Source organism: Heterodontus francisci, chromosome 4, assembly GCF_036365525.1.
Source record: "Heterodontus francisci isolate sHetFra1 chromosome 4, sHetFra1.hap1, whole genome shotgun sequence".
NCBI lineage: Eukaryota > Metazoa > Chordata > Chondrichthyes > Heterodontiformes > Heterodontidae > Heterodontus > Heterodontus francisci.
In genome coordinates this window covers 52,383,038-52,401,789 of record NC_090374.1, presented here as the reverse complement: position 1 = coordinate 52,401,789, position 18,752 = coordinate 52,383,038, and the positions used below count along the sequence as shown (strand labels likewise).

The 18,752-nt window shown below is 42.6% G+C and overlaps 1 protein-coding gene across 2 annotated transcripts; it reads right to left on the bottom strand.

The window, feature by feature from the left end:
• Nucleotides 1–3,143: 3,143 nt before the first annotated feature.
• Nucleotides 3,144–18,529, bottom strand: enc1 (ectodermal-neural cortex 1). Of its 2 annotated transcripts, none has more exons than XM_068029538.1 (3): nucleotides 18,018–18,529; nucleotides 10,111–11,918; nucleotides 3,144–6,174 (listed from the first exon to the last, which is right to left on the bottom strand). In XM_068029538.1, the coding sequence occupies exon 2, from the start codon at nucleotides 11,910–11,912 to the stop codon at nucleotides 10,137–10,139; it is 1,776 nt and encodes a 591-aa protein (XP_067885639.1). In that variant the 5' UTR covers nucleotides 11,913–11,918; nucleotides 18,018–18,529; the 3' UTR covers nucleotides 3,144–6,174; nucleotides 10,111–10,136. The 2 variants fall into 2 exon arrangements, with proteins under 2 accessions (XP_067885639.1, XP_067885638.1); XM_068029537.1 differs by lacking the exon at nucleotides 18,018–18,529 and adding an exon at nucleotides 15,626–15,712.
• Nucleotides 18,530–18,752: the final 223 nt, after the last annotated feature.

Sequence of the window (18,752 nt, the reverse complement as noted above, 5' to 3'; positions counted from 1 at the left end):
TCGCGGGGTGAGTCAGTGATCACTGGAGTGTCGGTGAGTCGGAGATCATGGGCAGAGTTGGTGTTCATGGCAGGGTCGGTCATTATGGGGGAGCTGGTAATCACAGGCTCAGGCTGAGACCCAGCCCACCCATGATAAAACTGGAAGAGAAAAACCTGAAGCACGCAGCTTCATTAAAATATTTAAGTGAGCGCCCAGTCCCCTGATAGCGTTGGTTGTGTCACACTAGGCCCCCACCTGCCAAGAATGGGCACATCAATTTTGTCATGAACATTGATTTTTAACTGTTGTTGGAGCGAGGAAATGACTTGTTAAACAGATTAGCCGTGGTTAAAAAAATCATTTACGTATAACAGACATCAAAGGTAAGGAAGTGCATTCCAGGACCTGCTAAGGAGGATACATTCCACAAGGGCCAGGACTGGTTAGACCAGCTGGTCACATTACTAACTGGCTGTTCCAGGGTTTTCTTTTGAACTGGCCACAGAGAATTTGAACTCAGAGAAAGTCTGTTTGCTCCTGAACTGAGAAGATCTCTCCTGTCTGCTCCCATCTCTTTCTCACAAGCCTCTGAATCCACTGAAGGCACATGAATCCTAAACGAGAAAAGTCTCCTACAGCGAACAAGGTTTAAGAAGAATACTGGGCCCCAACAAAAAGCAAGATCTACCTATAATCAAGGACTCTACAGTGAGCTCCAAGAACCATAACGAAAACTCTTCAGATAGTACCTCAACCTTTTCCACTTTATTTTTCTTCTGCTCTTTTCTGTCTCTATTTGCATGTGTGTATCACGTATGCATGCTAGCGTGGGCACGTCGTGTATCTGTCAAGTGTCAACCGAATTAGAGCTTAAATTTAAGTTTAATAAATTTCAACTTTTCTTCTGTAAGCTTAAGAAAGCCTGTTTGTGCTGGTTTCTTTGCCTTATAATTGGAAAGTGGTGACAAGGATTCACCAAGGGGAAGCTAAAAACACGGTGTGTTTAAAATTAAACCCTGTTACGGTAAGACCAGGCAAAGCTGAGAAGAACCCCTAGACACCTTTCTTACCTGGTCCTAACAGTTGCCTGTCCCCATCCCAATTCCATTATAACCACAAGTGAGTGGGTTTGAGATTTTTATATTTTAGCTTTCCACCTGACCCAAACCAACCCATTTCTGGAGGTTAAATATTCCCCCTGTGAACTCTGTTTCTGTCTCCAAAGATGCTGCCTGTCCGGTTGAGTATTTCTCATTTTATTTCAGATTTCCAGCATCTGCAGTATTTTGCTTTGGTATAGAAGTAGGTTTGATGGGCTGGATGGCCTTTCTCATTCTACATGATCCTACGTTCTTACTTGTTGGACTGACACATACTGGTGACTAACAATGCTTCAATACCCGCACAGCTGTGCAATGTTACTCTACCTGCCTCAGATGCCTGGCCTGGAAACTGTTTTCTCCTGCAGGGGTGCAAATATCCAAGACTTTCCTCAGAGCCACTCTTCTATTTGCCATCTTAGCTTTGCCGGAAGTGGGGTGCAGATTCCATTTAAGAACGTAAGCAGGGTTAGAGGTGAAGTTACGGGAACAGCTCCGAAAATTCCAGGTCTATAATTTGTTTGCATTTGTCCATAAAGCAAAAATTCTACGATTGACCACTTTATCTTATTCTCACATATAATAATGTTAAATTTGAGTATTAAACTCTGCCCTTGTGTAGATCAAAAACTCCTGCCCATTTCTCCCTATATCAAGAATAGCAGGCCAAATAAAATAGCCACCTAAAGAGGACAATACCCAAATGCACTTTACCTTGTAATTGTGATGATAATTGGGCGAGAAATTCACCGGTTTCTGGCATAAAACAAGGATGAATTTCTTCCCCCATTCTCTTCATAAAAAATGTATTTATTTATCCTTTTGTTTTCATAAAGTAATCACATATCATTCCCCAGGTGAAGGGAGCATGTGTTTCAATGGATTGAAATCATTATGTTAAATATTTGTAAGCAAATGAAGTAAACGTTTGTCAAACATGTTACAATGGTGCCTGTGCCCTTTAACTTTATAATGGAAAGCTGCAAGAAAAAATGTTTATATCATGTTCTGATAAATGGCAGGAAATAAAGGCAGAGTTATTGCCAGACCTTCATGTTGTCATGTCTCTTATGCCTTCCCCACCAAAGGAAAAATTAGCTCAAATGGTTTTTAACCAGGAAGATTTAGTAGTCCACTGTGACAATACCGCATCACATGCTTTATTTTCTATCTCAATACGACTGCTATCATCGCACTAATCTAAACAACTACCAACATATCACTTGGTTATGAAACCAAGAATTGTAGTACTTTAACTTGTCTTGTGTACTTTTCTGGACAATTATGTGGCCATTGATTATTTTAATTTCTCTCAGTGTATATTATTATTTTCAGAAACAGGGACTAGGACAGCTGTTGGTGGATCAAATTGCCTCAGCATTTCTAGAGCAGGTAGCAGGGATAATCAGCTAGTTCCCACTTTAATTCTTGTCCACCACTAGAATATGGGCATGAGGTAAGGCTCAACTGTAATGCCTCCACAGTGTGATAGCCTATCAAAATTAACTGTGTATACTGAACATATTGTCACTTAACAGAAGTGCCTGAGGATTGCTGTCATTGATGGAGCATGCCCAGCAAGGAGAGAATGAGAAAATTGGCATTAAATATTTTAAAGAGATGTATATTATTTCATATTATACTTGTTAAAAGGTAACAGAGCCCTTCCCTGAAAGCAAAGCTATCACCCCTCCCCCATGGATTACCATCACTCCTGAGGTAAAGATTTTGGTTGCTAAGGTAACAACAGAGTAAAGGAAACTTTGTCCATCTTTGGTTCTGGAGCAAAGCTGGTGCTACTTGCACCAGTGGCGTGGGGAAGATTGACCAAGAGTTCTAATTACATAACACAATCACAAACATCATTTAAATTTCAAATCTCCATAAAGCTTGAAAATAACTGCTTATTTTAAGCAAAGCAGTTAAAAAAAAAATGAAAGGGCCAACTAACTGTCAACAACAATATCTTCCCTTCCAGATAAATCACTATGAACCACAGCATTTACTAAATAACTCAATTCAGACCACATAGAAGAAATGGCAACACAATTTAATGTCTTGGATTTCACATTATGAAAAAAATTATGTTTACAAAATGTTACATTCCAGTGGTTAAAAAAAGGAAATGCTTACAGTAAATCTTACACTGACATAATTTTGTACACACACATCTACTTTTGTTGGTGCAGACATTATTCATTTCTAATCACTCTCATTCAGACAGGTGTCAGCTCTCATGAAAAGGCCTTTATACAATTACATTGGAAATAGAAGAGTACGCTTTGTTATGTGTTGCTATGGTGATGTGTGGACAAAATAGGAAGAACCTCCTTGTCTTATGCCAACTTTGTGTGTGCACTCTGCTGTGAATTGCATTCTGTTCAAACCGCGGTGTTTTTGCAGATATACAATCGTCAAACAGCAAGCAAAATTTCCACATCAATTCAAAAAGCAGGAGCTCAGAAAGTTCCCTGCAGGGCCTGAGGCCCACCCTGCTTTCAGTTATCTTCTCTTCATTATTACTCAAGGGCCTATAGTCTTCAAGAAATGTTATTAAAAATGGCTGATATTCCCACCTCAATGGTTGAAAAGATGCACCATTCGTCAGACTTTGAAAAATTTTGTTTATGCATACGTATAAGGAAATAGGTCTTTGAAAATATCCAGGTTTTTAGACAAATAATGTTCACCTAAACACTAGACATCAAACACGATATTATCACTCCACTTCACAAGCAAAACACCCACATTACTCCATTACTTAATATTTATGTTCATTTTATTGGTTCCCACCCACCCCCCATCCAATTTTCTCCAGTCCTCTCCTAAAAGCTATGACTCATCTTGATATACGGTCACTGACCACACCTAGCTCCTGGCCAAAAATGACTATTCTTCGTGTGTGAACTTCAACCATGCAGTGCATCACCACTGACCCTGTGTTTGTAATCACCTAATGACCATGCTAAAACTTTCCAACAGGGATCACTGCCTAATGATCGCTAGTGGGAATCTTGAGTGATTGTCCACTCCCTAGCCCAAGAAGTTGAAGGTTATTTTGAAACTTATTCTAGCACCCTTTTTATTACCTCCCTTCCAAAAACCCCCTACTCCCCACTACCCCAGCCTGAAGATAAACTAACTCCATACAGACCAGAAATCTAATCTGAAATCTTTTTGGATTCTACAGCTCAATTCCAAAATGGCAGTGCATTTACCACCTGATGGGAATACTCACTTATGTTTAATTAGAAGCGGTGCACGGAGCCAAGGTAGTAAATCAATAAAGTTCCATTTTAGAGCCAGATTAAGTAGTAATGCATATATTAAGTTTTAGAATTTCAGTGTTCATGTTTGCTGACCATTTCGATAATCATTTCATCACAATAACATTCTTCAAAAAAGTTACTCAAACAACACCATAATCATCAAATAGATAGTATCACTAATAAAATAAGAAAGATGTCAGTGAATGCTCTGATCTAATTTTCAGATACTGACCTGATATTTTAACATATAAAATGCTGAAAAATGGTGCTTTAAAAAAGGAGTAGAAATTCTGATTGCTGAAGTTCACGTGCAAAGAGTTAACATGCTTATACTGTATTTTGCAGCACTCTATTGTTAGGCAGGAGTTGACCTGTTTATTTTAAATGGATTAGCATCTGCCTACAAGTAGTACACGAAGGAATGTAGCACAGCGTGTTAACCCTTCATACGTAAAATATGCCAATCAGAAGTTCTTACATAAATACTACAACACTTGGATTTTCCACCCTAAATCTTGCTCCTCTCTCTCTTCTATCATTTACGTATCAGGAAAGGTTGATCTTGGGATCATAATAAAAACTGTTTGCAGCTGTGATCTTTTTCACTCATCGTGTTTCAAGAAAATTGTCTGTAACAAGGGACTGAGTGAAGAAATGGCCTGGGCTGGACTGAGTTCACTAGAAGGCTGCACATGAATGAAAAAGTGCATGCTCAGAGATTAATTAGCATGCACTAAATAGTGTATACACCAGAGTACTGGAAGTGCTGGAAAGCTTAATGATATATGGGCATAGGTTAGAAAATACAACATGCAACCTGGTGAGCTACATGCCTGAGAAAGTGACCTCACTGCCTTCGTCCAGTGTCTGTGTAATTTAAGAGCTGGCTTCTGTACCCATCTCATTTCCGATTGGAAATTTCCCCTCCCCTTCACTGCAGCTTTGCACTTTCCAACTTAATGTGACAAGAGAACGGATATGGTACTCAAGCATGTGAGCTGCCCTTTCCATCCCCCCAACCCCTGCTAAACAAGTGTGCAAATAATTTTCAGACAGACTCTCTTTAACACAAAATACACATTTATGAATACTTGGCATTTCAATGTGCAGTTAACATCATTGAACAATAAATATCCTACAATCATATCAAAAAAAGGGAAACATAAATAACAAATTCATATAAAAACAGTATTCTCTGACTGTCAGGTCATTTTTTTTTTCTCCTTCCCTTATAATAAAATTGACCTTTAATGATTCAGTTGTATTTTTGCAGCTGACTGCCCTCTCCACAGCCTGAAGGGTTTTGCCTGGCTGACAGCATGGGCTCCCGAAGCAGGGTAATTGCTGCCCCAGACACCGCTGGCAACAATGTCCAGAGCCCCGTCCCCATTAGTGAAGAGTTGGGGAGACACAGCTGGATCTGAGTTCAACTCGACATCCACACTCTTCACAATTTGCAGCTGGTGCCGGCATTCAAATGTCATGCTACGAGATGACAGCCATTTAAAATTTCACACACAAATGTGGGGAGTCAATGAAAACTGAGAACAGCGTGGCAACATGGTGATGAGTCTTAAATTTTAGAGAAGCCGATTAATATTACATTAGTTCACTATTTATCACCACTGGCAATCATTGTTCAGAAATTGCTTCATACAAGATATATGTGTATATGGAAACAAAATGTTTTCTTCATGTCAGCATTAGTTGCTGGTTGCTGAAGCCAATTCATTTTAGCTCAAACAGGTAAGGGTTTTTTTTTTCTTCATTTAAGTTGTGTTTATTCACAGTAGACAAAATCTTCACATTGGGAGCCCTGGAATCTGCTCAAAAAAAGAAACAAATTCATGTTACAAATACTGTTCTCATTTGATTTCAACATTTCATCTATTCCAACAAAGTAACAGCTTCATAGCAAAGTGGACTTGTGACGGAATAACGGCTGTAATTTTGCTACATTAAATCCTTTATTCTTCACCATATCCATTCTCAATTTACATTGTGGTTTCTTGTGTTAGATGTGAACAGGCTCATATTGTTTATATTGCTTTCTAAGGTCAGCTCATGGCCCAGGATCACTGTGATTGTAATGCCTGGAGCAGAGTTCCATTCCAATGCTTTTTTGTCGCAAATGCAAGCTCACCACCAAAACACAATCTTCATGGCTCCAGCATCATTTCAGCACATTAAGTTGTAAAACATTGAACAAACTGAATAATGGTGAATTCATGTTTTAGGCAAGTTTTATTGACAAACCATGTGAGGTCGCATTGAGTTCATGGTCTAGGCTTTAAAAAAATTAAATCATTTATTGCACATTACTAGTAGATGATTCGCGTATCCTGAAGGCATAATGCAGCATTATCTACAAGAAATCTTATAAAGCAAGATAGCATGAGCAATAAATGAAATAAGTGCTGTTTTCACCCTAGAAAGTCCACCTTTGTTGTCGAAAATCATCTCCAAGTGCATCAAGTTTAGGTTCTGTTGATCAATAGAAATAAGCCATACATATGGCTGTGAAGATTCTCCACAAAAATATCAACTATGGTTGGGTTCAGCCATTAGCACCGTCCTTCACACTGGCAATAAACATGATTTGTTATCATTGGCAAGTGTTGGCTACTAGATCCAACGAATGGACGTAACGAATCTCAATTAACAAGGGATTCCCCATCCCCCCACACCATCTACTCAGTTCAGAAGCTGCACTGGCTGAATATTTCTTAAACTAGGTTAAGCTAAGCCTTTGATGTTTTAGTAGACTGGAAATATACCACATGAATAAGATACAATATTAAACAATTTACGATAACATTCCCAAAAATACAATATTTTAAATGAAAAAGCTGGTTGCAAAAATGAACAAAAAAATCATTGTGACTGTGAAATATTTACAGCACTAACATTTCTATTAAAATAGGAAGTTGTACAGCAAATGAACCCAGACTGCTAAAGTAGAAATAAATGAAAAATGCATGAAAACTTTTACAATTAGCTACTACAGCCTGAAATAAAAGTGTTTAAACAACAAAGGTAAGCCAATAATATGGGAAACAGTCATGACTAAAGACTGCACAAGTCTTTAAGGACCATGACAATATCATCTCACCTGTTGTGTGGTATAAAATTCATCAATTTAATGAGTTCTTTAAAAGAAACTATAATAAAAATCGTAAAACTATATTTTTCACTAAGCTATCAAAAATAAAGAAAAAAAATAACGTGTTTAGAAAAGACCAAATCACACACAAAAGTATTAAAAGAGCATTGTGCTGATTACAGGGAATGGTCTGGTTTGAACTACGAGATAAAATACCTTTGCTCCATTAGAACTCAGTACTACATTACATGTACAGTTTTGTTTCAAAATGTTTGCTGTTCCAACCCTAATGTTTTAAGAAGGTTGAATGGAGGCCACTTGTCCTGTGAGGGTCACACAAGTGAAAGCAAGAAGCCAACTGTGATTTTTATCAGCTTTTAGCTGCTGTTGTGCAAATCTCCATTAGCAATTTTCTCCTCCATCCCCTCCCACTCCCTTCTAGCACCGCGGACAATATACGTTAATTTGGCTTCAAAATTAGTCTGTAACTGATCCCTTCTGCCTCAGCCTGTCATTAAAAACCTGTCAACATGGCGATTCTAGAAACGATTGGGTCATAAAATCAGGAATGGGGGATTAATATTACATTAACCTTCTAGGACACTGGCTACACATGCCAATAAAAAGGATCCTGCAATGTTAATGCAGGAAATTTTATGCTTTTTATTGCTTCATCTTTGTTTCTCTTCATAACTCATTGGCTGCTAGCCAGCTTTATGACAGGTCATTATGCTGAGACTAAATAAATCACTGCAGAATGGCAAGTTCTAAGATTAACATAAAGCATTTGTTTATACTGTTTATAGGTAGTCTAGTTTCTTTTCTTAGGACTATTTAAACTTTCAGTGATTTCATCCCTAGTACAAATGCATCAGTTTATATTATTTTCAAAAAATATTGCTCCTGTCGTAGCATTTACAAACTGGAAATTCTTGCATTCAAACACACAGGCACATTAGTTAGACACTGAATAATCAATGTTTCTGCACAAATTAGTACCAAAAATGAAAGATTAACAGTTCCACTTTCAAATACACTACAGGCCCAATTTTAACTCAGGGCGGGAGTTGGGCGGGCGGGGGCCAAGGCAAGTGGCAACCTTAGCAACTTGGGCCTGGGAGATTGTAACTGGCAACTACCCGGTGGGTGAGAGCAGAATATTGCACAGCAGGTGGCCACCGATAAGGACTGAAGGAAGAGTCTGAGGCATTCAGGTAAGTCTTGGGATAATGGTTTCCGGAGGGCCACACAATTGGGGATGGAAGTGGGGGTGGGAGTGGAAAGCTACCAGGCAGGGGAGACCTAAGCTTTCCTTTAGGCAAGGGAGGCCTGAGCACTCCTGCTCCTCTTGGCCCAGTAGGAAATTCATAAAAATGAAAATGACTTCCCTTTTCTGGCCCCGCCTACTCTTCCCACTAGATTGGTTGGCAGGACAGCTACAAAGGCTTCCCCACACTAGCCTCTGGCTAAAATAGTAGTTGGCTCTGATGACGTGATCAGAGTCTGATCTGCATACTTAAAGAAAGACTCAATTGGTCTCAGGTGGCCATCCTTCAAATTCTTTGCCTCTGGGATCAGTGGGGGATTTCAGCAAGTGAGTCTCACAGGCGATTTTAACAGTATTCTCCAGACAAGCAGGGTTAAAATTGCCCTTTACACTTCTGTAATATTGCCCTTTGCACAGGTTATAGTTAAAAGAATTTTGATACTGCTGGTTTTCTCCAAAGCGTTTTTTGTTTTTTTTAAAGTGGGAAATATCTTTTGAAGCTTTTGCACAAGTGCAGTAGCTATTCCAGTTTGACAATATGTGAGTGTGTGTGTGTGTCTCTAAATGTGCTCTCAATTACTATCCAGTCACTACTGCTGAAAGTGTGCTAGCGGGGATATCAGCTGCGGACAGCATCAAGCTTATGTTTAATGCTCCATCTTCCATGGCCAAAAAGCCTACTGACACTGTCTTGGCTCACACATGAAGAATGGCCACCTGGCTGAGGTTAGAGAGGGCAAGCAATGTCCAATTCTGCCCTCACCCAAACTCCATGGTTATGAGGAGCAGAGCATACTGGGCTTTCAATGCACAATGCCAAACTGCCTCACTTATACTTATAAATTGCCAAAAACTCGGTTATAAACTACAATAGTCATTCTGTTTTGAAAAAGTCCATGTTATCAGGCTAGGGTTACAGGAAACAGGCAAAAAAATTGGATTTGATAGCTCCAGTTATAGAGCTACTCTAAAGCCCAGGTGAGTAAGCCAAATGGTGTCCATCTTTGCTATAAATTCTATGACTCTAAGTGTTCACCTAGGCAGCAATCTGGCAAGACAAATCACATGTTCTTTAAGAATCCACCTGATTATAACTTCAAAGGAATGGAAATCAGGCAGGTTACTTAAAGGGCATGCAATCTGCCCAGCCACATAACTTGCCACACTTTGGAGATGAAAATCTATCCCTATGTTTCCCATCACCTTTCATTCTCCCACAGGAATTTATTGGACACTGGGGTCATTTCTCCCTTGGCATCACATCTTCAACATGAAAAAGTAGGTTTCCCATTGGTGTGAATTTCATTTTACATTTTTTTTCAACCATTTTCAGTGTGATGGTGTAATTCATTAATTCAACTCTTGTCAATGAATTTAAGAACTGCTTACCCATGAAACATTGAAGAATTGTACTTTTATGCAGGAAGGTGCTTCCATGTACTAACGAATGCAGTGGGAATTAATGAATAAGGTACGGTAGTGATGCTATTCCACGTGTCCAAAGTTGGATCATAGCAGTCCAGTGTTTTGCATCTCTGAGTACCAAAATAGCCTCCAACTACATAGAGTTTATTTCCAGAGGCTACAGCATGACAGCTCATTCGTTTCGCAGTCACATCCCCAACCTTAATCCATTGATAGGTCTCACTGTTAAATCTGTATGCAGAACATGCTGAGAATTCAGTATCCCCGCCCATGATAAAAATTTGGTTGCCCAATACAGCTGCAGCTGTGTACCTCCAAGGCTGAGGGCAGGTAGCTGGCACAGTCCACCTATTTTCACATGGATCATAACACTGTACTTTAGGCAGTTTATCATGGCTCACACTAGTTCCACCAAAGGCAAACAACCTTAGTTTAGCACTGACCACAGCTGCATTGCTGACACCTTCCCGCAGAGGGGCTACCATTGTCCACTTATTGTTTAGTGGGTCATACTGTTCCACTTGTTTCAGAGAAACAGAGGGAGATGCTGGTTGCCGTCCTGTGGCTGCAGTGTGCCCACCGACCACATACAAAGAATGTTTCAGCTCAGCAGATCCATGGCCAAACCTCGCAACAAGCATTGGAGCAGATTTTGACCATTCTTCGTGAAGAGTATCATACACCCAAACATCTTTGGAGACCCCATTTTCTGACCCTCGTCCTCCAGTCACATACACTTTGCAGCCAATTGCACATGCACTAAACTCTTTGCGTGGGCTGGGGATGTCTGCTTTTGGAATGATCTCCTTTGCCTTATGGTCTATTAGGTAAACTTTGTCACACATGAAAGTCTGTCCTCCAAGCAAGAGCAAGGCATGGCCAGTTTTACGAGGTCTGGCACAAAGACTTGTCACCACTCCATCATTTTGTAAAATTTTTAATTTGCAGTGTATTGCTTCTTCTACTAACTCTTTACTCTTCATCTGCCTGGTTATAAGCTCTTCCATCGCCACATTCTCCATTAAGTAAACAGCTGGTAGGAGAGCCAATCGAACTGTTTGCAACAGTTCTGGCAAACAATAGTGGCGTCTGTTCACATCATACTTCACCCACTTTATGGTGGTCTCGTACACAAGCTTCTCATCCTCTGTCTCCAGCTCTTCACTAGAGAGAAGCTGCACCAATGTGTCCTTTGGCAGCTGCAGAAAGTCTTCACTCTTACTGATAGTTGGAAAGTTGCTCAAGCACATTCTCCAGGAGAGCTCATAAAGCTTAGTGCAATGATGGGCATCAGAGAGCAGCAGCATTCCAAGACAATTGGTTGGATGTAGATTTTTCTCTAGGAATTCTGCACAAGCATCCCGGATGTCCTGGAACTGCAGCATATCCCCAGCCTCCAGAAGTGACTCTGCATTTTCTTCATTAATGAGAACACGAGATGAGTAAGCATAGTCTAAGAGGAGCTCCAGAACTTCTGGGTGTATGGAATTATGGAAGTTTACTTCATTGTCTTTGCTCTCGCGTAATCCTCCACTGAACATAGCTTCAAAATATCGACTACAGGCAGCCAGCACAGCCCTGTGGCAAGGAAAGGTTTTTTCTCCAGCATGGAGGAGGACATCTGTGAAGAGTCTCTGCTGTCGTAGAAGATTCAGGTGCGTGAGAACACTGTCGGCATACGTCGTTTTGTGGAAGAGGTAAATATTCATTGAACCATTGCTGGCTCTTGATTTCCGATTCTCATGCATGCTGACTGACATTGTCATCAAACACTGTGGAAAAAAATGCAGAAATCCAGTACATTCATTTCTTTCTTTCATGCAAAGTCTCACAAGTTTTTTTTTATTGGAAATAGAAGCATGTATTATGCAAAGAGAAGTTTTAGTAACATTTGTTACAGGTCTCCCAAATCTACCACCAAATCCCACCCCCTCCTATTTCAGCCCAAAGGCAGGGAACTGCTTTACCGTAACTGAATAAGTCAAATTCCAATTCAATTATTTGGGATTCTGGACAACCAGTGTTGTGGAAGATTGCATTCCACAATTCTTTTGGTTTTTCTGCATATACTAAAAACCAGAGGCCTAGTTTTAATGTTCATAAAGATTATTATTCCCAATAATCAGGACCATTGGTTTATAGTGAATGAATAAGCCCACTTTCATTTTTATTACATTGCAAGGTTTTATTAGTGTCTTAGGGATTGCATTTGGCAATGTTTGTACATTATGCAGGGAAAAACCTGTCCAGCCAGTTTCCGCAGCCACCCCCCCCCCCCCCCACCCCGCCCCCCCACCCAACCCACTTCAACTGGAGTGCTCCATCTAGTGGTTCCTTGTAAGAACGATAAAAGGCAGTTGGAGTCTGCGTTTTGCCATCTAATGCCACACTGTTAAAGCTATAATTATATAGTGCTCAACCTTATCGCTAAGATTCCAATATAAAGTAGCAGCAACTGTGTAATTTATGTATTATGTTCACTTGAACGGTACACACAGCAGAACAATTATAGATGTTGCCCTTCCACACCTTGGTTATGTCTGGAGAGATCATATTAATAACAGTGTGCAATATTGATGAGGTCTGTCACTGGTGGTACTGGTGGGAGTAATTAAAGGTGATGAATTGACAGTATGTGCACAAGAGTATTGCACATTATAGTGTATTAAAGTGGCATCTTATCCCTATAATGTATTGATATCAATATGCTGATTAAGCTAGTGGAAACAATTTTAAACCTTCTTCTCAAGATAAATAGTGTTAATAACTCTCAAATGAGTGTCAGCTTTGCATGGTTAGTACGAAGCTCATCTCTGAGCCAGAAAGCATGGGTTCAAGCCTTACTCCAGCATCTGAACAGAATCAGGCTGACACTCCAGTGTGGTGCTAAGGAACTGCTATCCTTTAGATAGACCAAGACCTTGTCTAATGCTTCAGGTGAGTGCAAAAGATCCCAAGACACTATCTGGAGAAGTTGTCTGATATTCTGACCAACATTTTCCCCCTCAATCCATACCACCAAAAATCAATTAACTAATCATTCATCTCACTGCTTTATGTAGGAGAGTGCAGTGTGTAAAATAACTGCTACATTTGCCAACTTTCTGATTGTGTTTCTATTTTGGTTTTACCCCAGAGCTTAAACTGATCTTTTTTCTTTAAAAAGTATGTTGATATTTGAGTTAAAATAGTACTCATATGAACTGGACCAACATAAAAGCACTTTTTACCACAGCCAATTACTGGAATATTTCAAGCCTGCACCAACATCGGTGTCATTAAGATGCAATTCAAGCCATTTGAGCTATTTTGCATCACACCTTTGTACAGTATGCACACATATGTTGGGTCACAGTGATTTTACTCTAAAAAATAAAATGTGAAATACATTCGTGAAACCGAGGTAGATTGTACAATTAAAGAATGAGGTAAATAGATTTTATTTTGTATAAATTTATACAAAAATCAAATAACCAGTATATTCTCAGCTATATGATCTAATGAAGAAAGAACACAAATTCTGTCGTCAAGGCACCTTTTACTCAAGTAGTTGGCAGAAAACTAACTAACTTTTTTTTCAGCTTTTTTTCAGCTTTTCTTGCAACATCTCGCTATTTCTTTCAGGGCCTGCTTTTTTTTTGGAATTGTTTATTTAATATTCCACAACGCCTCTAAGGTGAAACGCCCTGCCCTTCGAAGGACACCTTTTCCATCTAAAAGTAATTAGAACCAGTAACTGTATTAGAGGGAGATCTCGTGTCACATGTATTGTTGCTTTGCATAGTGCGCAGTCTTGCAGCCCATTAATGTCGACCATATCTGGTAACTAATGTGCATAGTGACACAGCATAGTGCTGGATACTAAAGTCATGCCTGCTGCTGTAACTTGCTGATCATCTTGGGATGTAATAGCAAGTACAAAGCGGCAGTCCTTTGCTTACATTACTTAACTATGCTTCATTAAAAAAAAACTTTGCCATTTTTTCCATTTCGTAATGAGGTAAGTTATATTGAGGCATCATTGTCTCGTTTGCAAAGTGATTTTTTAAAAAACTCACTCCTTTTTCCCCACACAGAAACTGTTTGCCAGGGTTTTATTTTTGTGTGAAGGCAGTACCCCTTTAACTTAGTGAATTATGTGTAGCCACCTTTGACTAATGAAAAGCAGAACAGGTACAGGCAGGTGTGCAGATGGTTAACAGACCCCGTTACCTGTCCTGTCATCAACGTACTGCTCTGCATCTCCAAAACAAAGTGAAACGCAGTGGCATTAGGCCGCTTTCCTTCTGGTGGTGCTTCTCTAACGTTTACTTTGAACTGAATAAACACAATCGTCGCTGTTACTGTACCTCAGAGCGCTAGCAGCTGTAGCTGAAAGCAGTCATTAAGCAGGGTCCCTCACCCGTGCAATTTACTGGGGTGCCTTCATGTGTAAAAGACCAGTGCACTTGTAATTTGCAGTCTTTGGCAGCAGTCAAAGAAATGCCTGGACCAATTGTCAGTTATGATCCATTTTCTTCCTTCTACGGAAGTGGCCGATTCCTCAAACCCAACACAATCTTGGCTTCTCACCAAAACCAAATCCCAGAAGAAGTGATAACTTACACGTGTGAAGCGGCAAGTTTCACCTTTGATTGAATTGTATGAATTTCAACCGCACCGAGGGTTGGAAAGAATTCTTCACGTCTCTATGGCGGGGGGTGGAGGGGAGCTGCCTTGACTTTTTAGAAGCTGCAATAATTGTTGCCGGATTTTTTAAAATGAATTTAACAAATTTCATCTATTCCTCCCGTCAAAGTAAACAAGAGATCTGAGTCTCGTCTGACAGGGGTGCCTCATCTTAAAGAAATGGTTTGTTTCCAGTCTGTGCTCCCTCACATTTTACTTCACAGCCAATTAAAATCGTTCTAATGAATTAATATAAAGTCATTATAAATACAATCATGGTGATACTCGCAAGAAAATCATTTGCACTTTTCTACCGGGGATGGGGGAAATGCAGGTTTTCATTTTATGACAGAGATCAAGTTCAACCCTGATACAAGACAACGTGTAATCGTGTCACAAGCATCTGTAAATCATTTAAATCCCTCAATTACACCCACTATCTTCCTACACGGGCAGCTCCATCACTGCATGTTCCTTTGCTGCAGAAACTGGGGCTTTTTGCGTTCAGTTTAACCGCTAACGGTTTCCCAATGGTCCGATTGTACAGATCTTGGATCTTATCCTCTGGCTTCCTTCCGCTCCGGAACTGCGAGCTAGAGTGATGCTCAGTACCCTCATCAAGTTGGAGCATGGAAAGAGCGGGATTAGGACACACAAAAGAGACTCCCGAGTCCGAAATTGACATTAACATGTAAATTACTGTCTGATGTACCAAATGTTACAGCCACAAAAGTCCTGTTTGATGGGGTTTCAGTAATGGGATTTCAGTAATGACATTTTAAATGCGACTTAAGTCCCCAATTTTACTTACATGCAAACTAGTCGATTCACAAAGGGTCAAATGACAAAGTTTGTTTAAGTTTTACAACGTGCATCCGCTCGCCGGCACCTCGGCTCTGTGCTGGAAGATGGCAGAGAGGCAGCGTGGAACAGCAGCTGCTCAGACAGGGCAAACAGCGGCTCTTTTCAAACACGCTGCTGCGCACAGGCAAGACTAAGGAGCAAATAGGCAGCCTCACATAGATAGGATCACAAAGGAGCCTAAAGAGGCAGAGAGAGAGAGAGAGAGAGAGACTGTACTGCAAACAGCCAAGCAGACGGAGCTTGCACAGTAGCTCGGAACTGCTGCATTGTCTAGCCAAAGCCAGACTGTACAGCAACCAACAAGTACAAACTAGTACAACACCGCACACACTGGCCCACCCTGTAACCCCAGTTCACCCTCACTCCCACCCTGTAACCTCAGTTCCCTCAGTCTCACCCTGTAACCCCAGCTCCCTCAGTTCCACCCTGTAACCCCAGTTCCCTCAGTCTCACCCTGTAACCCCAGCTCCCTCAGTTCCACCCTGTAACCCCAGTTCCCTCAGTCTCACCCTGTAACCCCAGCTCCCTCAGTTCCACCCTGTAACCCCAGTTCCCTCAGTCTCACCCTGTAACCCCAGCTCCCTCAGTTCCACCCTGTAACCCCAGTTCCCCTTCACTCCCATCCTGTAACCCCGGTACCCTCAGTCCCACCCTGTAACCCCAGTTTCTCCCTCACTCCCACCTTGTAACCCCAGTTCTTCCTCACTCCCACCTTGTAACCCCAGTTCCCCCTCACTCCCACCCTGTAACCCCAGTTCCCCCTCACTCCCACCCTGTAACCCCGGTACCCTCAGTCCCACCCTGTAACCCCAGTTCCCCCTCAGTCCCATCCTGTAACCCCAGTTCCCTCTCAATCCCACCCTGTAACCCCAGTTCTCCCTCACTCCCACCTTGTCACCCCAGTATCCCCTCACTCCCAACCTGTAACCCCAGTTCCCTCAGTCCCACCCTGTAACCCCAGTTCCTCAGTCCCACCATGTAACCCCAGTTCCTTCAGTCTCACCCTGTAACCCCAGTTCCCTCAGTCTCACCCTGTAACCCCAGTTCCCTCAGTCCCACCCTGTAACCCCAGTTCCTCAGTCCCACCATGTAACCCCAGTTCCTTCAGTCTCACCCTGTAACCCCAGTTCCCTCAGTCTCACCCTGTAACCCCAGTTCCTCAGTCTCACCCTGTAACCCCAGTTCCCTCAGTCTCACCCTGTAACCCCAGTTCCTCAGTCTCACCCTGTAACCCCAGTTCCCTCAGTCCCACCCTGTAACCCCAGTTCCCTCAGTCTCACCTTGTCACCCCAGTTCCCACTCAGTCCCAACCTGTAACCCCAGTTCCCTCAGTCCCACCCTGTAACCCCAGTTCCTCAGTCTCACCCTGTAACCCCAGTTCCTCAGTCTCACCCTGTAACCCCAGTTCCTTCAGTCCCACCCTGTAACCCCAGTTCCTCAGTCCCACCCTGTAACCCCAGTTCCCTCAGTCTCACCCTGTAACCCCAGTTCCCTCAGTCCCACCATGTAACCCCAGTTCCCTCAGTCTCACCTTGTCACCCCAGTTCCCACTCAGTCCCAACCTGTAACCCCAGTTCCCTCAGTCTCACCCTGTAACCCCAGTTCCCTCAGTCTCACCTTGTCACCCCAGTTCTCCCTCACTCCCACCTTGTCACCCCAGTATCCCCTCACTCCCAACCTGTAACCCCAGTTCCCTCAGTCCCACCCTGTAACCCCAGTTCCCACTCAGTCCTACCCTGTAACCCCAGTTCCCTCAGTCCCACCCTGTAACCCCAGTTCCTCAGTCCCACCCTGTAACCTCAGTTCCCTCAGTCTCACCCTGTAACCCCAGTTCCTCAGTCCCACCCTGTAACCCCAGTTCCCTCAGTCCCACCCTGTAACCCCAGTTCCCACAGTCCCACCCTGTAACCCCAGTTCCTCAGTCCCACCCTGTAACCCCGGTTCCCTCACTCCCACCCTGTCACCCCAATTCCCCCTCAGTCCCATCTTGTAACCCCGGTTCCCTCAGTCCCACCCTGGAACCCCAGTGCCCCCGCCACCCCAAGTCCCACCCTGTAATCCCAGTCCCACACTGTCATCCCAGGTCGCCTCCAGCCCCACACTATGACTCCAACCCCACACTGTTACCCCAGACCCACAGTGATCCCAGTGCCACACTGTAACTGCAGTCCCGCACAGCTCCAGTTAATCCCACACTGTGATACCATCACAGTAACCCTGCCTCTCTGTCAAACTTCCTTTTTTTAAAAATTACAACTATCATCATCAGATTACCTGATGCGGGGCGTGGGGGTGGGGAGGAGGGGAGAGGGAGCTCGAGCGAAGAAGCATGGACTTACCGAAACTTGTCAGCAGATGATCCGGCGAGGAACAGCATAGTCTTGTGCCAGTTTAGGGTGTTGTGGTGTTTGGATTTGCTGAGTCCCGGAGCTGGGCGCAGTGCTGCGAGCTGGCTGCTATTCAACCGAGAAATAATCTGCGGGGATTTCAGCCGCTGCAAACTGACTGTCAAAAGAGGGCGAGCTGCCACAGTCAGTGTCTAGCACCCTCTCCAGTCAGTGTGGACACTGTCCAGTATAATGCAAAGCGCCTGGCACCCAGGTGACTGAGAGCAAGCAATACAATGCGCACTGTTCAGATGGCACACACTGACTGAGACTGAGAGTTCACTGGGACTGACACTGGCGAGTAACAGCGAGGCAGTGAATGCGTTTACAACCCGCACATAGCCGGTGCCGTCTCTCTGACACTCACCACGGAGACTGAGGCTGAGAGAGATCACATTGTGATTGCTGCCGACCTGCAGAAACTGCGGGACTCTGTGCCTTTGTTGCCGCAATCAGCTGTTCAAGCGCTGTTTGTGTCCGATTCTGCAGCGCTCTGTCTGTCTGTGAACCGGTTAGTGCTGCACTGACATCACGAGCAGCGAATTCCCAGCCCAAAGCCAGAACAGGAAACGTCCTGAGGACCAGAGCTACTTATTAGAGAGCTGATAAGGAGACACTCTTCTCATAGGCTGTTCTTTCCAAATGTTGAGTACTCCCCTGTTATCTATTTTCTTCCTTTCACAGAAG

Bases quoted from the DNA above. Each gene is read 5' to 3' on its own strand.
- enc1 (XM_068029538.1), bottom strand. From the start codon at position 11,912: ATGACAATGTCAGTCAGCATGCATGAGAATCGGAAATCAAGAGCCAGC.